Source organism: Aedes albopictus, chromosome 2 (assembly GCF_035046485.1).
Source record: "Aedes albopictus strain Foshan chromosome 2, AalbF5, whole genome shotgun sequence".
Classification (NCBI taxonomy): Eukaryota; Metazoa; Arthropoda; class Insecta; order Diptera; family Culicidae; genus Aedes; species Aedes albopictus.
The window spans coordinates 24,780,817-24,798,820 of NC_085137.1; the positions used below are offsets into that span (position 1 = coordinate 24,780,817).

General features: G+C 41.1%; 1 protein-coding gene across 1 annotated transcript; it reads right to left on the bottom strand.

Annotated features, from left to right (window-relative positions):
- Positions 1-1,431: 1,431 nt before the first annotated feature.
- On the bottom strand, positions 1,432-2,630 carry LOC109622651 (alpha-tocopherol transfer protein-like). The gene is made up of 3 exons (XM_020077058.3): positions 2,236-2,630; positions 1,721-2,182; positions 1,432-1,654 (listed from the first exon to the last, which is right to left on the bottom strand). The coding sequence occupies exons 1-3, from the start codon at positions 2,455-2,457 to the stop codon at positions 1,478-1,480; spliced, it is 861 nt and encodes a 286-aa protein (XP_019932617.3). The 5' UTR covers positions 2,458-2,630; the 3' UTR covers positions 1,432-1,477.
- Positions 2,631-18,004: the final 15,374 nt, after the last annotated feature.

Below are 18,004 nucleotides of genomic sequence, written 5' to 3' on the forward strand. Positions count from 1 at the left end.
CCCACTGTGCAGCGGGATACACTTCCAACAGGTACTACCCAGCTATAACTAATTTGCTTTTTTCTCTCATTAAATAAGTGGAAATATCAGTGGAAATAAACTATTTGGAAATGTTTTACCACAGAGAAACAGACGTAACACAAAGAGCAAATTTTATTAATAAACATCGTCACGAAAGCGTAATCGTCCAATGCTAAACGTATTGTGGCATGAGCAAACGTCAAAAAGAAGTAAAAACGATGCCAGCGCCGCGAGTGGACATTTGACCAACTACCGGAAATTTGAATCAACCGTTAAAAAGATGATCGATGGAGAGCGGCCAAAGTGTGACGTCGGTTTCTCTGTGGATTTACTTTGAATGCAACATTATACTGCCGTTCTACGCCCCATTGTCTCACGTTATATGGTAATCCCATATAACATGGGACGATTATGCGTAGAACGGCAGTATATCAGGAAAAGATTAAAAAAATTAAATGTGGATTTTGCTCACGTACTTCTGGGTAGACATTATTTGAGAGTGTACCCCTATGTAGTGTCAAAATTTTCTGAGCGAGTGAGCAAAAAATTCATCGCTGCACTCGTCTATAGATATACTGCAAGATCGACGGCTATAGACGAGTGCACCGATGAACTGAATTCATCGCGGTCCGAGAATTTTGACACTACAGCGGGGTCGTTCCCAATCAGAATTGTTCAATTCTGATTGGAAATCTATCTTTTCTGATTGGAAGCGACCCCGCTGTAGTGTCAAAATTCTCGGACCGCGATGAATTCAGTTCATCGGTGCACTCGTCTATCTTCGAATGAATTGTTTCTTTTCTGTATTATTTGTCTTTTGGAGTAATTTTCGTCCATCCTTGTATCGTACAGCTGGCGGTCGCTGGCAGGGAAAAAGGCAAAGGAGTATTTACAATTGCTTGATTAGATAGGTACAGTAGACGTTCGGTCAGTGCAAACGGTTTAACTGCAATACTTTCTGACTGCAAGTCCGGCAAGTGCAACAAAGTTGAAGTTATCGCACCGCTTTCTGTCAAAACGATAACTGCAACGTCAGATTGGCGTCAACAACTCATCAATTGACGTAAAATGAACGTAAAATTCATTCGACTGTTCATTCGGGCTAACCTGACGCACCATTTTGACGAAAGGGGTGCGATAACAGCAAATTTGTTGCACCGTTTGCGCCGACCGAACGTCTACTGTACTCTGTTTCATTATTCCACAAACACTTGCTGCATTTCTCCTCATACCGAAGTCGAGAACACGCAAGAAATAATTAGGAGTTTTACTTGGGCGTTCAACTGGGATCTAATTGGTTTACTCTGTTTGGTAATGGTCAACCATTAGGAAAAAAAATATTAATACCGTAACAATCATCACATTTGACTGGCAGATGTACCACTTGAGCTACTAATAATCCAGAGTCAATTTATTGTTTTTATCAATTTATTGCTACTCTAAAATACGTCATGGTTTATTTGAATCCAGCCGAGTTGAACTTCTTGATGAAGTCGCTGTATTTCTCCATCGCAGGATACCAATCCTTCGATTCGTAGTTCAGCTCTGGCATGGTTCCGCCATAGTTCGCCGGTAAACACTCGGGGTTGATATGCTTGAACAGTTTTTTCCTGTCCTCACCGTGGAAGAACATCTACTCGACAAAAGAAAAAAACAATTTAATGATTGCCACCCTTATCGCCTTCCTATAAATACATACCCTGTTCTTCAGCTTCTCCTTGACGAAAGGCTTCATCAGCGCCCAAACCATGTTGAACAACATCGGTTCATTGACGAAATGAACCGCCTTCATCCTTAGCGGAGCAGCCTCCTGAATGAAGCTCAACAACCGCTTCGAAGCGCTCGGCGACATACCCTTGACCTGCTTCATGCCAAGCCCGGCAAAGTCGTAGATGACCACAATTCCATTGATCTGCGTCGCCGGTTCCATGATGGCCAGCTTGTGAATCGTGTACAAAATGGCAAAGATCTTATCCTCATGAACGGCCTTCGGGTCCCAGACCTCACCCATTCGGACAACGACCATACGGCGACCCTTCTGGTCACGGTTCGTCAGCACGGTTACCAGATTGTAGTTGGTAATTTCGTTCTTCAGGTCAGCCGGCATAAGGTTATGCAACAGGTCGTGGTGATTCTTCTGGAACTCGGCGACATTTCGCATCTGGAAAGGGGATTCTGGATGATGACGTAATGAGATAGCTTTGATTGACTTACCAATTTAAGCGCACTCTCGGGGTAGAAGTGAGAAGGCCTCAGGTAGAACAGCAGGAAATCATCATCATCCGGGAAACTCAAATCACTTGAAGCGTGCAACAGTTTGCGGAGTTCTTCGATGGCCGCAGCGCGTACTTCCGGAGTTTCACGAAGTTCCTGGCGGGCAACTTCCAGGAGTTCAGCACTCGGCGGACCGGTTTCCAGATCAAATGGCGCGGACATCTTCGTTTGTTGGAGCTTCTCGGTGGACTGATTCCCCACTGAGCTGGATTTCTCTGAGTTATTGTTTCGCGACGCTCAGATCAAACCAAGGCGCTTATCATTTCGTAAGGGATTGATTCGCTCGGGAGATTAGCTGAGTTTATCGGTATCAAAGTGCAAACCACTCGTTAAGTATTCTAGGGAGGGGGTAGCCGATTGAGATTTGAAAACACGGGAGGCGATTGTATAATTTATTTATGGAACGGCTTAGGCGTCGATAACAAACACTTTGAACCAATTCAATCACCAGGTTTCCAATGAAAATAAACGATGTGAACAAAGATGTATGAAACCAATTGCATGACTCTTCTAGATTCCCATCAATAATATAAAATGAAAATTGAAACAAAGCTGTTTTGTGTTTATGTTATCTGAATGCACTTTGATAACAAACTGCGGGGTGTCAACGACTGTGAGATTAGTAGATGACACCAACAGTTGCATCATAAGTTTGTGCACTGCAATTAGATCAATTTTCATTGCCATTGACACTACACAGTTGTTCAAAAGTCAAATCAATGGGAAAAATGCATAGCAGCCAAAATTGTTCATCACAAAGTCAACAAATAAAATAAATAATATAAAAACGGTGATCCTACATATCAATTCGAACAAAACGTATTTTGTGAGACTCTTTAACTGATAGATTCAGAGCACTAGTCCATCGTTATATCTCAGTAACTATTGTCTTTCAATTAATTCAGCTAATTTTCAGTAAATTTGTTTTAAAAGCCAATTGATTGTAAAATAGAAAAAAAATATCGTATTTTGATTAAAATTCATGAAAGTTAAATTACAGCATTTTTTTTGTGTTTCAGGTTTATCATTTACCTCTGTCCGGGTATAGTGTTCCAGGAACCCTACGATCCCATCCCCAACAATAATGCGAAAAAAACAGGGTTTAGCTCGATTCGTACATTTTTATTACATTCAATCATTTCAGCACATCCATCAAAAGCTTCCTAAGTGTTGATCTGTGGGAAGAAAAGCTGCGCGGTCGGTGTGGGTGAAGGCGTCGCCAAACGTAACAATGTAGATCTACGGGAAAACAACGAATTGATTGACGTTAGGGCGCCAAGCTTACTAGAACTGCGTTTCTAGAGGAAGGTGGCGTTAATTCTGTTGCCGTGTGATGTTGTGCCCAGCGTTTACATGGCTGGCAATCTTGGCATCATCCCCGCCAATCGGTGTGTGGTAATGAGCGTGAGTAATAAAGTTGACATGGATAAACAAATAGCAATAGGGTGAATTGATAATTATTGAACACTATCCAAATGTTCAACAGTTTCTGAAAATTTTATCATAAATCAAACTAGTGTAATTTTTGCTCAATGTAATCGTATGACGTAGATGCGTATACATGTGTGCCACGATATTGCGTCAATTAAGTTACAAAATTAGAAATATTTAACGTTAAGAAATATTTGAAAATTTTGTTCCATTGATGACACGAAAACTGCACAATTCTTCAGATTTAAATCTGGATCCTGCACCACTGTGCACTGACATAATCTTAACTATTAGCATGACAGTCATATTTTTTATCACTTTATCTAATCGTGCAATACAAGGGGTTTCAGAGACGTTCCAGAAATGATCCAGGGGTTAAAGGGTCCCAGGATGGTATTTCAGGGTGTTTTAGGACCGTTGCAGGGGGTTTTAGGAGCGACCCAAGAGTTTCAAGAGGCTTCAGAAGCGTTCCAGGGATGTTCCGGTGGTTTCCAGGAGTAATCCAGGGAATTTCAAAAGCGTTCCATGGGGTTTCAGGAGCGTTCTAGAGGATTTCAAGGAGTGGCTTTCAGAAGATCCCAGAGGTATTCCAGGAGGTTTTATGGGCGTTGCATGATGTTTCATGTTTCATTGGGAATCCCAAGGGGGTTCAGAGTCTTTCAAGAACATTCCCGGGAGTTTTAGATGGATTCAGGGACGTTCCAGCTTAGTGTCTTATTAGCACTTCGACGGTTTTTAACAGAGAGCTTCCTCTGTAAATAAGCTGTTTGCGTGTTTATATCATGTTACTTACCTAACCTTACAGGTCAGACTAAGGCCTGAGTGACCTCCGCAGTACATAGGAGTCATCTCCATTCTACTCGGTCCATGACTCTGTGTCTCTAGTTCTGCACGACTACCGGTCTAATCAGCGTTTTGTGGATAGTTAACTTCGTGTGACAGCGAACTTTATTCGATCGTAGAGTTCTGCGGAAACCAAAATAAGCTCGGTTTCCTACCACAATGCGCCTCTAAATTTCTCTACTGGCGTCGTTGTCGGCGGTCACCAGTGAGTCCAAGTATACGAATTCTTCAACCGCCTGGATTTAATCACCGTCGATATATATTCGGAGTGGCGGACGCGTTGATTCCTCCCTGGAGCCCTTTGCCATCATGTACTTTGTCGTCGACGCATTAATGACTAATCCGATTCACCTGGCTTCTCTCTTTAGTCGGATGTACGTTTCCGCCATCGTCTCAAATTTTCGAGCAATAATATCAATATCATCAGCGGAACCAAGCAGCTGAACGAACTTCGTGAAAATCGTTCCACTCGTGTTTATCCCCGCTCTCCTTATTATACCTTCTAACGCAATGTTGAACAGCAAGCACGAAAGATCATCACCTTGCCGTAACCCTCTGCGAGATTCGAAGGGACTCGAGAGCGTTCCTGATACTCGAACTACGCACATCACTCGATCCATCGTCGCCTTGATCAATCGTATCAGTTTATCCGGGAATCCGTATTCGTGCATAATCTGCCATAGCTGTTCTCGATCGATTGTATCATACGCCGATTTGAAATCGATGAACAAGTGATGTGTGGGCACGTTGTATTCGCGGCATTTCTGCAACACCTGGCGGATGGCGAACATCTGGTCCGTTGTAGCGCGTTCACCCATGAATCCAGCCTGATATTGCCCCACGAACTCTCTTGCAATCGGTGATAGTCGACGGCATAAAATTTGAGAGAGTATCTTGTAGGCAGCGCTCAGTAGTGTGATCACGCGGTAGTTCCCGCAATCCAACTTGTCACCCTTTTTGTAGATGGGACACACGATACCTTCCATCCATTCCTCCGGTAATACTTCCTCCTCCCAAATCTTGGTAATGACCCAGTGTAGTGCTCTCACCAGTGCTTCTCCACCGTATTTTAGAAGCTCGCTTGGTAGTTGATCTGCTCCAGCGGCTTTGTTGTTTTTCAACCGGCCAACCTCCTCCTCAATCTCTTGGAGGACAGGGGCCGGAAGTCTTTCGTCCTGTGCACATACTTCTAGATCTGTTACCACGCCACCTTCGGTACTTGCAACGTCGCCATTGAGGTGCTCATCGTAACGCTCGCTCGTGAGAATATTCTCGTGATTATCTCGGCACATGTCGGCTTGTGGCACAAAGCCTCTGCGCGAGCGGTTCAGCTTCTCGTAGAACTTTCGAGTGTCCTTAGCGCGGTGCAGCTCTTCCATCGCTTCGCGATCTCGTCCTCCTGCATGCGCTTCTTCATCCGGAATACTGAGTTCTGCCTGTTCCGCGCCTGTCTGTAACGTGCCTCATTCGCTCTCGTACGGTGTTGCAGTATTCTCGCCCATGCTGCATTTTTCTCGTTTTTTCAACTGTTCACATTCGCCATCGTACCAGTCGTTTCTGTCATTCAGAAAGATCATGAGAATATATTCGACGAGAAAGGCACTATCACCATTAGGTGGATTTGTTTTTGCTTGGAAGTATATGTTCAGAATTATCTACATGTGTCAATAATTAACACTGAACAACAGCAGTTTCCAGATAAATTGGTGAAACCGTTTCAAACTACGTTTTTTCTTAAGGGGGCATTTATAAACTTCGAAAACTAATTTTTGGCTACGCAAGATTTCCCTCGCATCCGGTTTCTCTCATTTCAGAGACCGAGTAAAGGCGCTTAAGCCTGGGCATAAGGGCCGGGACACGGATCAAATACCTGTGTTCCATCCCAGGAAGCGAAGGACCAAGGGGTGACATTAACCTTCTTAGCATCGTCACGCCATCGATTTTCACGTATTTTGCTTTTTTGAAAGGTGAGCGGTTGGTACGAGATGTCCCCATTCAAAGGCTTGATTATAAAACCAATAACTTGAATGCTTGTAATGCATTTTCAATGTACTGCAAGCATTAATAATGACAAGAAAAATGGTAGAATTAGTCGATTCTATCATTTTCCAGGATTCTTTCAATCAATGGCTGTGTATGTGTAGACTAGACTAGACTAGAATTAACTACATGTGTCAGTAACTTAGGAATAGCAGGCCGTAGAATTTTGACGACTATGAAAGAGTTATTTATGTTGTCAAAACAAACAACTTTCTCGAAGAAACCAGTTCTCTGTAGTGTCATGGTCAAAAGTTAGACCTTAACTAATACTATTACAGAAGATTAACCTCTACAACATCTCCAAATTTTGACGGCATGTTTGCCTAGTATTAATGTATATTTGCTGAAAATTTCAGGTCGCGATTTTTTACGCTTAGTGAGATATGTATTATAATTTAGTAATTACACCATTTTTTCGATTTTGAAAATATTTTCTTCAACTTAAAATGTTAATAACATTTCCACTTCCTTCTGCCCAAAAGTTATTATCTGCGTCAGAAAATATTTTAAATTCACATGGTTTCTCGTAAAAATATCAAAACCATGCTCAAAAGCTGATTTATGACTAATGAAATTTATTTTAAAATAACTCCAAAATAAGAGGCGTAGAGTTTTGACGTCTAAAAATGAACAACTTTTCGGAAGACGCAAAGGCTCCAGGACGTAAAACTAAAAAAGTTAGAAGGTGGCGCCACCTATGCGGATAAGTTGCGAACTACTAATTTCTTGGCAATTAATGCGCCTCACGGTGTGTTGTGTAGAACAACTTTATAATAAAAAAATAAATTAGTCTGAAATTTAGCCCAGTGATACTTTGGGCCATTCCCTTCAATTTGCTGGGTCGGTTGAAAACATCCATCGGGGGGTCTAGAACAAAAAAATTTTTTGAAGGGTTTTCATGCAAAAACAGTTAAAAGCGCATATTGTAAATTATTGCATCTCCTACAAATATTCACAACTTTTTTGTCTTTGAGGATAGAACCATAAAATTTTCAGGCGTTTCGAAGTAGTATGCGTAGATCACCGTGTGAAAATTTCATTAAAATATGTTGAATGGTTTTCAACTAATAGCAAAACTATCAAATGCATTCTAAAATACTAAGCTTAGTAGCAAAAGTCCAACAAAATATCTATATTTTTTATATAATAATACATGAAAAAATTTTAATTCTAAGGACCTTGAGTCATTATGATGGCGGTATGTACTGTGAAAACTTGTTTCTCAAATAATGAACAATTACATAGTCAAATACATGAAAGGAAAACACACACATTGCCATTATGTAGCTTTTGACTAAAGTATTAATTATTTATCTCAATAACGCGGTTTTGCGTATACACGTTCATTTTTTCCATTTTTTTAAATGATTAAGGTCTTATCTAAGTATCAGATTGCAAGCGAAAGGCTTTAGGAGGGCATGGCGCAATAATTTGGATTACAAAAAAACTGTTTGTTATTTTTTCGAAAGATATAGATTTATGTTGAAAATATTCTACTAGTCAACGACGCCCTAACAATGATCAATCACTCTTCCTCATGCTTGGAGGAAACCACAGAAAATATTTTTGAGACATCATATGCAAATCGATAAGACTATTTAAACCATTGTTATCAAATTGTTTTTCCTTGGCTTCATGCTGAACAGCCTAATTTTCATGCCTAATGTAGAAACGTTTTCAATAAGTACTCCGTTCTTTTAACTCTTCTTTCAGAACTTATTATCAGTTATTTGTTAATAAATGGTGGCATAAGTAATAAGCATCATATTGCTATTAAATTTAAAGACAAACCTGAGTTTAGGTCCAACAGCTATGTCAAATATCGTGGAATAATCCGGAAACTATGTTTAGTACCGTAAAGTTGCCCTTGATCGAATATTGCCCAACTGAATTCTGTTTTGATTTCAGTTCTCGTTATTGTGTCCTGTCTTGGTTTAATGTGGACTCATACCCACAACTTCAATGTTATTATGAGGTCTTTAACAGAGTTAACTTGTTTTTATTCATTGACTAAGGTGAAATACTATTTAATTTTGAGCTTGTAAACATTAATTCCAAAATAATTTAGTTTCTATACATTTTCATCGAAACAGAAATGTTTCCCAATCCTCGAGTGCTCTTGGCTTACCAAATAACATTCAAATATTTTCTTTAGGGAAGGCCGACATGCTCAGCAATCATGATAATTGTGTTTATTATAGGATTCGTAATAGAGGCATACTTGTACTTGTGAACGAGTATACGCAAAACCACGTTCTTGAAATAAATAATTAATACTTCAGTGAAAAGCTACATAATGACAGTGTGTGTTTTACTTTCATGTATTTGACTATGTATCTGTTCATCATTTGAAAAACAAGTTTTCACAGTACCGCCATCCTAATGACTCAAGGTGTTTAGAATAAAACATGTTTCATGTATTATTGTATAAAAAAATATAGATATTTTGTTGATCGTTTGCTACTAAGCTTAGTATTTTAGAATGCGTTTGATAGTTTTGCTATTACTTGAAAACCATTCAACATATTTCAATGAAATTTTCACACATTCATCTACGCATACTACTTCGAAACGCATAAAAATTGTATGGTTCTATCTTCAAAGACAAAAATGTTGTGACTATTTGTAGGAGATGCAATAATTTACAATATGCGCTTTTAACAGTTTTTGCATGAAAAACCTTCAAAAAAAAATTTTGTTCTAGACCCCCCGATGGATGTTTTTAACCGACCCAGCAAATTGAAGGGAATGGCCCAAAGTATCACTGGGCAAAATTTCAGACTTACTTATTTTTTTGTTTTAAAGTTGCTCTATAAACACACCGTGCGCCTGGTTGTTACAAAAAACTTTGTCGAAGACACCATGTGTCGGAAATGCTTCTTTTCGGAGTAATTAATATTGTCCCGCCAGATTGAGATCCTGGACCTTAGTAGATTGGTGTTAACCAGAGGTGGACTTACCTACATATAGCGTCATGTACCACCCATAAAACGAGTTAGAAGATTCTGTTCAAAGTTTTCTATGACCAACGGATTTTCAACCTCGCATCGGATCCCGAGCAGGAACGAATAACTGGCACATAACTCCAGCATACCGAAATCAGGTATCATGCCAATACAAGGTATTGGCTGATTATCCTGGTATTGAAAACAGCTTATTTTGGTATTGTGTAGGTATTGAGCCATTGAGAAAAAAAAAACTTGAACGAGTTATTGGTTAGGTATTGAGAACAGCTCGAGGTATTATACAATTTTGGGAAAATCATACCATCATTGCCATGCCTGATATCATTATTCACTGTTATGTACAGAATGCACACCAGTAATTATTTTATGTATTCAAGAATGTATAGCGCATTTAGTTCACCACTGGACTATCGCACTAGTTTTCACGAGTGCGAAAACGCAAATAGAAGTGCGCGATTGCATCCAATCAACTTGGTGTCTTCAGAGCACTTCATCGAAGAAGTATACATCGAAGAAATAGTGCGCCGAAAACATCAATTTGATTTGATGTAATCGCGCAGTTTTATTTACGTTTTCGCACTAATGAAGACTCAGTGTGCAATCCAGTGGCGAACTAAATGCTGTATACAGTGTATCAAACAATTGTCCGTACAGCAAATTTTTTATTAAAATAATTTTTCATTCAAATGTTTATAACTTTTTTATACGTCATTCAAAACCGCTGAAATTTTGACCAATCATGAATCATATATTACTGCTCTATTGGTAAAATTTTGAGCGAGATCGAAAAAGTTTTCTGAAAGTTATAGAACTTTTACTAAAACTTATAAGATTTTTGAACACATTTTTAAAACATTATATCTCAATATGTAGTCGATGAAACTTTTTCAATATTTTTTGTGCTACAGCTTATACCTAAGGCTTTCATATGCAGCTTCGTTTGAGGTTTTATATTCACTACAAAAAATATGAAAAATTTTCTTATGTAGTTGACGGTATTTAAAAAATTACCATATTTTGAACATATAATCTGCCAAACGTTTTCTACCAATAAAAGTGCATTAAATGAACGAAAAATGCATAGGACCTACTCTTCATATGTTGTTTAGTAGGTCCTGTATAAAAATATTACATTAAGAGAGTTTAAAAAAGTTGAAAACACTTGGCACTTTTATTGATCAAAATATGATAAAATTCCAAATAATACTCTGAATATATACATATTTGTCATATTTTTTGTAGTGAATATAAAACCTCGAACAAAGCTGCATGTGAAAGCCTCAGGTGCAAGCTGTAACACAAAAAAGATTGAAAAAGATTCATCAACTACATATTGAGATATAATGTTTTAAAAATGTGTTCAAAAATCCTAAATGTTTTACTAAAAGTTCTATAACTTTCAGAAAACTTATTCGATTTCGCTCAAAATTTTTCAATGGAACTGCAATATATGGTTTATGATTGGTCAAAATTCCAGCGTTTTTGATTGACGTATAAAAAAGTTATAAACATTTGAATGAAAAATTATTTTGACCAAAAAATTGCTGTACGGACAATTGTTTGATACACTGTATTTTACCTCTTAAGCAGGGCTCCCTAATACCTGATTCAGGTTGTAGGTATTGGGTTTTTCATTCCTGAGTTTGGTATTCTACAGCTATTTTCTCCTGCTAGTCCTAGTCATCTTCCATCGAAATGCTTTGAGAGATCATCCGAACACTGATCGTATTTCTCGGAATAACCCAAAGACAAAATCGATAAAGAGAAATGGATCATTGCAGATACGCCCGTATTAAACGCGAGAATTACCCCTGCAACGTCGACAATCTTTCTGATTTCAAGCAGAAAAAATCTGGCTGGCTGCACGCAGTTGAATGAGATCTGGGAAAATCGCCCTAGATCCATGACTGAAAATGCTATACTATATCCACAATACCTAATTGAAATCACTGTGTATGCAGTAATGAGCTAACTGACATCTATAATTGCACATGTCATATCAAACACAAATAAGCATACTTCATATTTTCAAGAGCACAAATCTGAAACACCAAACGACGGTTCGTGCTGAAAACTCGCGGTGACAAATCGATCAACTTTTCAACGCTAACCGTTAAATCAACCAAATGTTGGTTCTCCAGATTTGTGTTCTTTGAAATTCAAAGTGTGGCTTCGTAATATCTTCACCTTAATCAACCTCAAAGGCACAAATTTAAGATAATCCTCGTTTAGACCCGGCTTTTAACCCAGCCACCCTCAGTACCTGTATGGCCTTGCCAAATGTATAATTTGTTTACAGTTTATTCTGTTTGGATCACCCTTACGGCCCTATGTTAATGAATTAAAATTGTTACTACCGTTTAATTCATCGCACCAACAAACAACACATCAACACACAACCACTAGCTGAACCAAAGGCCACGGTAACATTGAACAGTCAGGTACCAGCCTAAACATAATAGCGCTCTAACCAAAACTCAAATTTATCTAACAATAACAATAGTCATTATTGTTTCCCGGTAGCGTAATGCATGGTAATTGAGCCCGGTCGACGCACGTTTCAAGCGCAACCAAGAAAACTACCGCGCTTCCAGCACACGCTAAAGACTCATTCGTCACCAAACACGCGGGATGACACTGCCGGGTTGCCGCCACCGACTCGTTTATGCAGAACTTACCACTTACAGTCAGTGGACGCACGTAAAAATTCGGAATTCCACATATGAATGAAACTATGTATCGCGGGACCTTCCCATTGTTGAGGCTGTGGCTGAGGGGCGGCAAGCGCAAACAGCATTGGGCACGAATTACCACCTCTCAACAACGAATCAACAATGCGTCGCTGAATTCGTCAGCTGAGGTGGTAAGGACAGGTGTGGTGGCGCACCGTTATTTCCGCTCTCACCATCAGATGATGCGGTTGATAGTGCGGTCGTTCCATGGCAAACGGAAAGGGAACTTGGTTTGAAATTTTGTAGAATTTGCGAAATAACTTTACTGCTGAGCTGCATTCAAACCTACATTTATGTTAAATCCCCTTAGAATCCCTTCTAACCCAGAAGAGTGCAAATGATAATCTTCACAGACGTAACACCTGTGAATTTACAACTAAGTTCTTCGAGAGCGATCATTTTCACCCCGATTATCAACTTGCCCCCGTTTATGGTATCCAATCTACATGCAGTGCTTTGAAACGATGTTTAGCACATGCAGTAGTAGCACATGTGCAGCAACCTCGGTAATTGGCCCAGCTGTAGTAACTAATTACTGCGTTAAGATGCAGATGAGTAATAAGGGCCCATTTAGCCGACACGGCGATTGCACGGGTATTCAGCGAGACCATGCTGAGGGTGGCGGGTTCGATACCCAATCGGTCCAGAAGCTTTTCTTCAAAAAACTCTTGGGTATAAGATACTAAACCTTTGGATGAAAAGAGCAACCTGCAAAAAAAAATAGCTCAATCGATTAAAAACAAAGCTGGTATAGAAGATCTTATCACGACAAAGTTAAACTGAACTGCGGATTTAGCCTACGAAAGAAGGATAAAGATCTGTAAGTACCCTCGTTTATTCGACACCATAGGTGGCTATGTATTCCTTCATTTCAGTTGTATATTCGTCTAAAGTACGGCTGCATGCAAAAACCCTGACTAATCCACCTAGTGGTGATAGTGCCTTTCTCGTCAAATATCTCAAATATCTGACCACTTTGTATGGGACACACTGAACCGGTTCCGGAACACTGTCGGTTCCGTCAAATGTGGTTTGACCTTGTTTTCTTGCTATCAAGTTACGGAAACGGTTCAGGAACACCATTGGTAGTTTTGAATGTGGCCTTACTCTAACCGTTCATAGCTTCCCAAAAAAAAGCCGTGCTTTGATGTATCGCTCTTGTAGCATTAATGTCAGGCATGAGTTAGTTTGACTCTTATACATATAACTACATTTGGTCATACTGCATTTATATAGACTCATCTACAACATATGTGCTACTCGGGCACAAACATGGGTTTGGTTCACTTTTTTATCTGACCACTTCCAACGGGACACCTGGAACCGGTTCCAGAACACTACCGGTAGTCTGTAATGTGCTCTGAGCCTATTTTTTGCCTACCGTTCAACAGGTTACCGAAAAACTCAAGGTTTTGTGCCTCACATGCATTAGTTCAGTTCACATTCATATTTGACCACTCCTAGTGGGACACCTGGAACCGGTTCCGGAACACTACCGGTAGTCCCAAATGAGGTCTGCACTCATTTTCTTGCTAACCGTTCTTCAAGTTAGTGAAAAGGCCGTGATTTGACATGTCGGTTGTGCATGGATTCGGTTCACTTTTACGTTTTACCACTTCCAGCGGGACACCCGAAACCAGTTCCGGAACACTACCGGTTGTAATTGTTCATCAGGTTGTCAAAAATGCCGCGATTTGTATTGCCGCATGCATGGTTTTGCAGCATTTTGAAATCTGGCCGCTTCCTTGGGTACGGGTACGAAACACATAAATGACCATAACTCCGAAACCGCTGGAACGATTCCAACCATTTTTAATATGATACAATGGGTCAATATCCCGCGTCAATTGAAACCAAGAGCGTTGAAATCGCTTGATATTTACTATCTAAAAATGAAGTGACCTTTCTGTACACATATACACATACACAAGCACACACATACTTACATTCCCCGGCAAGGGTCGAGGCAGGTGGACCCCCTGCTGTCAGCAACCTTTTGGTGCAGCTGATAGGGCCTGATAGGGCCTGGAGGGTAGTGAGACCCTTGCCTTCAACAGGTCTGATCAGGTTGTACGTAGGCATCAGTTCTTGATGTCTGCAAAACAGTTGGGCGTGGGTGCGGGGTTGACCCTGCCCGCCTTCCGAGGACAAAGGGAGTGGTGAGGACTACTCGGGGAACTGGCTAAGCACCAGCATGTTTGTATGCAGCAAAAAAAAAAAACACATAGAGTAAGGTGGGGCAAAAGTTCGAACCTAGTTGAAAATTCAACTTTTTTCAAAAAATCGAAGCAGATAAAAATAAATGAATACCGTGTGGTGATTCTACTATCCATGAGGTAAAATTTTGCTGAACAAAGTAACGCCAAATGTCTTATCAATTTTGAGTTACAACACTTTTTGTATGTGCGTGTCTTATTCGAACTCTTGCCCCACCACTGGGGCAAAAGTTCGAATCTAGTGTTTGTGGAGTTTCGCTAACCGTAGCACACTATTTTGACTTTATGGTAATCTGAATATCTGAAACTACTTAATATTTGATGTTGGAACTGGAATACACTTTAAAGTTCGATCTGGATTTTACCCAAATCAGGGTTAAATTTAATACAACAAAAATTAGTAGTTTTCCGTTAAATCCAGATAAAACAACATTTTTTTTTTTCAACTTTAATCCAATTTTCTTACTAATTCCATCATTCTTAGAGATTATATGTACATTTTGCACAATTTTAGGTTTTTACCTAAAGTTGCCACGTGACTCGAACTTTTGCCCCACAATTCGAACTTTTGCCCCACTATGTGTAAAATAGGGTTTCCAAATCTTTTTTGCAAAAAGTTATGCATGCTAAAGCATCTTCAAAATATACCTGATTACGCCCCAAAATAAAATATCGAATTCGATTTCATTAGAATTCCATTTCATGCGTTGGAAGGACCATGGCATGTTACAATTTTTTGATCAAAATCCAACATTTTGTCATAACTTTTCGAAATATTGATTAATTTCAATAATTTTTGGAGTGAAAGACTCTTTTTCTAAAAGGCTTCGAACAACCTTGACACCCGAAAGAAATAATTTGAATTGAGCTGAAAAACTTCAAAAGAAACTCTTGCCCCACTCGAACTTTTGCCCCACTTTACTCTACATACATACACACACAGACGTCATCTCAACTCGTCGAGCTGAGTCGATTGGAATATAAGACTTGGACCTCCGGGGGCTCTATCAAAATTTCATTTTTGAAGTCTTCATATTTGTGTACAAGAAAGGCAAAAACGATAAAATACACCTTTCAATGAATGCAATTAATCGATTTTACATTGTTTTAGTAATCTGTGTTGAAAAATTTTTGGTTTTGCGGAACTCTTGTTACTTCGGATAAGATTGGGAAAATTGTATAAAAAATAGATATTACAAAAAAGACCAACGTAGCAATTATTTCTGAAGCTTGAATATTTCACCAAATTTTCGCGCGGTTTTTTGGTGTATGCTATTGTGATGTTTTTGACATATAAAGTTTGTGTTGATATAAGTTTTGGCACGGTAAAGGCTGGGTATGCTGCGCAATTCAGATCCCATTGTGATCCACTAGCCTCTGCCCAGCAACTCCTATCCCTACCTCCACGCGGTACCGGCCGGAAACTATGAGCAACCTTAGGGAAGATCGGGTAACCAACCCCGGTGGGAACTTTGGTCATAGGCTGACAGGGAAAGGGGGGTTTGCTTCGGTAAACCTTAGCGTCTGTTCTCCAGGAGGAGCGGCTCACAACAGCGTCTGATCCCCATGTTAGGGGCGGCTGGTCTACGTCCGAGTGCCAGGGAAGGACTCAAGGCTCAATTGTGCACTATGGTCCTCCGGAAAGGCCCTACGAGTCAGCCGTAAAAAAACCATTGTAGCGGAAAATCAGCAACAGAATAATACGAACCGAGACCAACGGCAACGACCCCAGCGAACAAAAAGGACTTGCGATTGGAAACTCGGTACGTGGAACTGCCGATCTCTCAACTTCATTGGGAGCACCCGCATACTCGCCGATCTACTGAAGGACCGCGGGTTCGGCATCGTAGCGCTGCAGGAGGTGTGTTGGACAGGATCTATGGTGCGAACGTTTAGAGGTAATCATACCATCTACCAGAGTTGCGGCAACACGCGAGCTGGGAACAGCTTTCAGCCCACACTCCGGAAGTACTGATGATGACAAGAACGCATTTTACGCGCAGTTCGAACGCGAGTACGATCGCTGCCCAAGCCACGACGTCAAGATCATCATAGGTGATTTGAACGCTCAGGTAGGCCAGGAGGAGTAATTCAGACCGACGATTGGTAAGTTCAGCACCCACCAGCAGACGAACGAAAACGGCCTACGACTCATTGATTTCGCCGCCTCCAAAAATATGGCCATACGTAGCACCTTTTTCCAACACAGCCTCCCTTATCGTTACACCTGGAGATCACCACAGCAGACGGAATCTCAAATCGACCACGTTCTGATTGACGGACGGCACTTCTCCGACATTATCGACGTCAGGACCTATCGTGGCGCCAACATCGACTCCGACCACTATCTAGTGATGGTCAAACTGCGCTCAAGACTCCCCGTCATCAACAATGTACGGTACCGGCGACCGCCACGGTACAACCTAGAGCGACTGAAACAACCGGATGTCGCCTCAGCATACGCGCAGGATCTCGAAGCCGCGTTGCCAGATGAGGGCGAGCTTGATGAGGCCCCTCTAGAGGACTGCTGGAGTACAGTGAAAGCAAACATCAACGACGCAGCAGAGAGCACCATCGGGTACGTGGAACGGAATCGACGAAACGAATGGTTCGACGAAGAGTGCAGAACGGTTTTGGAGGAGAAGAACGCAGCGAGGGCGGTAATGCTGCAGCAAGGGACTCGACAGAACGTGGAAGGTTATAAACAGAAGCGGAAACGGCAGACCCGCCTCTTTCGGGAGAAAAAACGCCGCCTGGAAGAAGCGGAGTGTGAAGAAATGGAACTGCTGTGCCGTTCCCAAGAAACACGGAAGTTCTATCAGAAGCTCAACGCATCCCGCAACGGCTTCGTGCCGCGAACCGAAATTTGCAGGGATAAAGACGGAGGCTGAGGTGATCGAGGTGATCGAAAGGTGGAAGCAGCACTTCGATCAGCACCTGAACGGCGTGGTGAACGTAGGCACGGGAGCCCACGGCAACGGAAGAAACGACGACGCCAGTGCAGCGGAGGACGGAAATGAACCAACTCCCACGCTGAGGGAAGTTAAGGGTGCCATTCACCAGCTCAAAACCAACAAAGCAGCTGGTAAGGATGGTATCGCAGCTAAACTCATCAAAGATGGGCCCAGAAAAGTTAGCCAACTGTCTGCATCGACTGATAGTCAGGATCTGGGAAACCGAACAGGTACCGGAGGAGTGGAAGGAAGGGGTAATCTGCCCCATTCACAAGAAAGGCGACCATTTGGAATGTGAGAACTTCAGGGCGATCACTATTTTGAATGCTGCCTACAAAGTGCTATCCCAGATCATCTTCCGTCGTCTGTCACCTAAAACGAATGAGTTCGTGGGAAGTTATCAGGCTGGCTTCATCGACGGCCGGTTGACAACGGACCAGATCTTTACCATACGGCAAATCCTCCAGAAATGCCGTGAATACCAGGTCCCAACGCATCACCTGTTCATCGACTTCAAAGCGGCATAC

Bases quoted from the DNA above. Each gene is read 5' to 3' on its own strand.
- LOC109622651 (XM_020077058.3), bottom strand. From the start codon at position 2,457: ATGTCCGCGCCATTTGATCTGGAAACCGGTCCGCCGAGTGCTGAACTC. The intron at 2,183-2,235 runs GTAAGTCAATCA...TCCCCTTTCCAG, and splicing joins CCGAGAGTGCGCTTAAATTG to ATGCGAAATGTCGCCGAGTT. The intron at 1,655-1,720 runs GTATGTATTTAT...TTTGTCGAGTAG, and splicing joins AGGAGAAGCTGAAGAACAGG to ATGTTCTTCCACGGTGAGGA.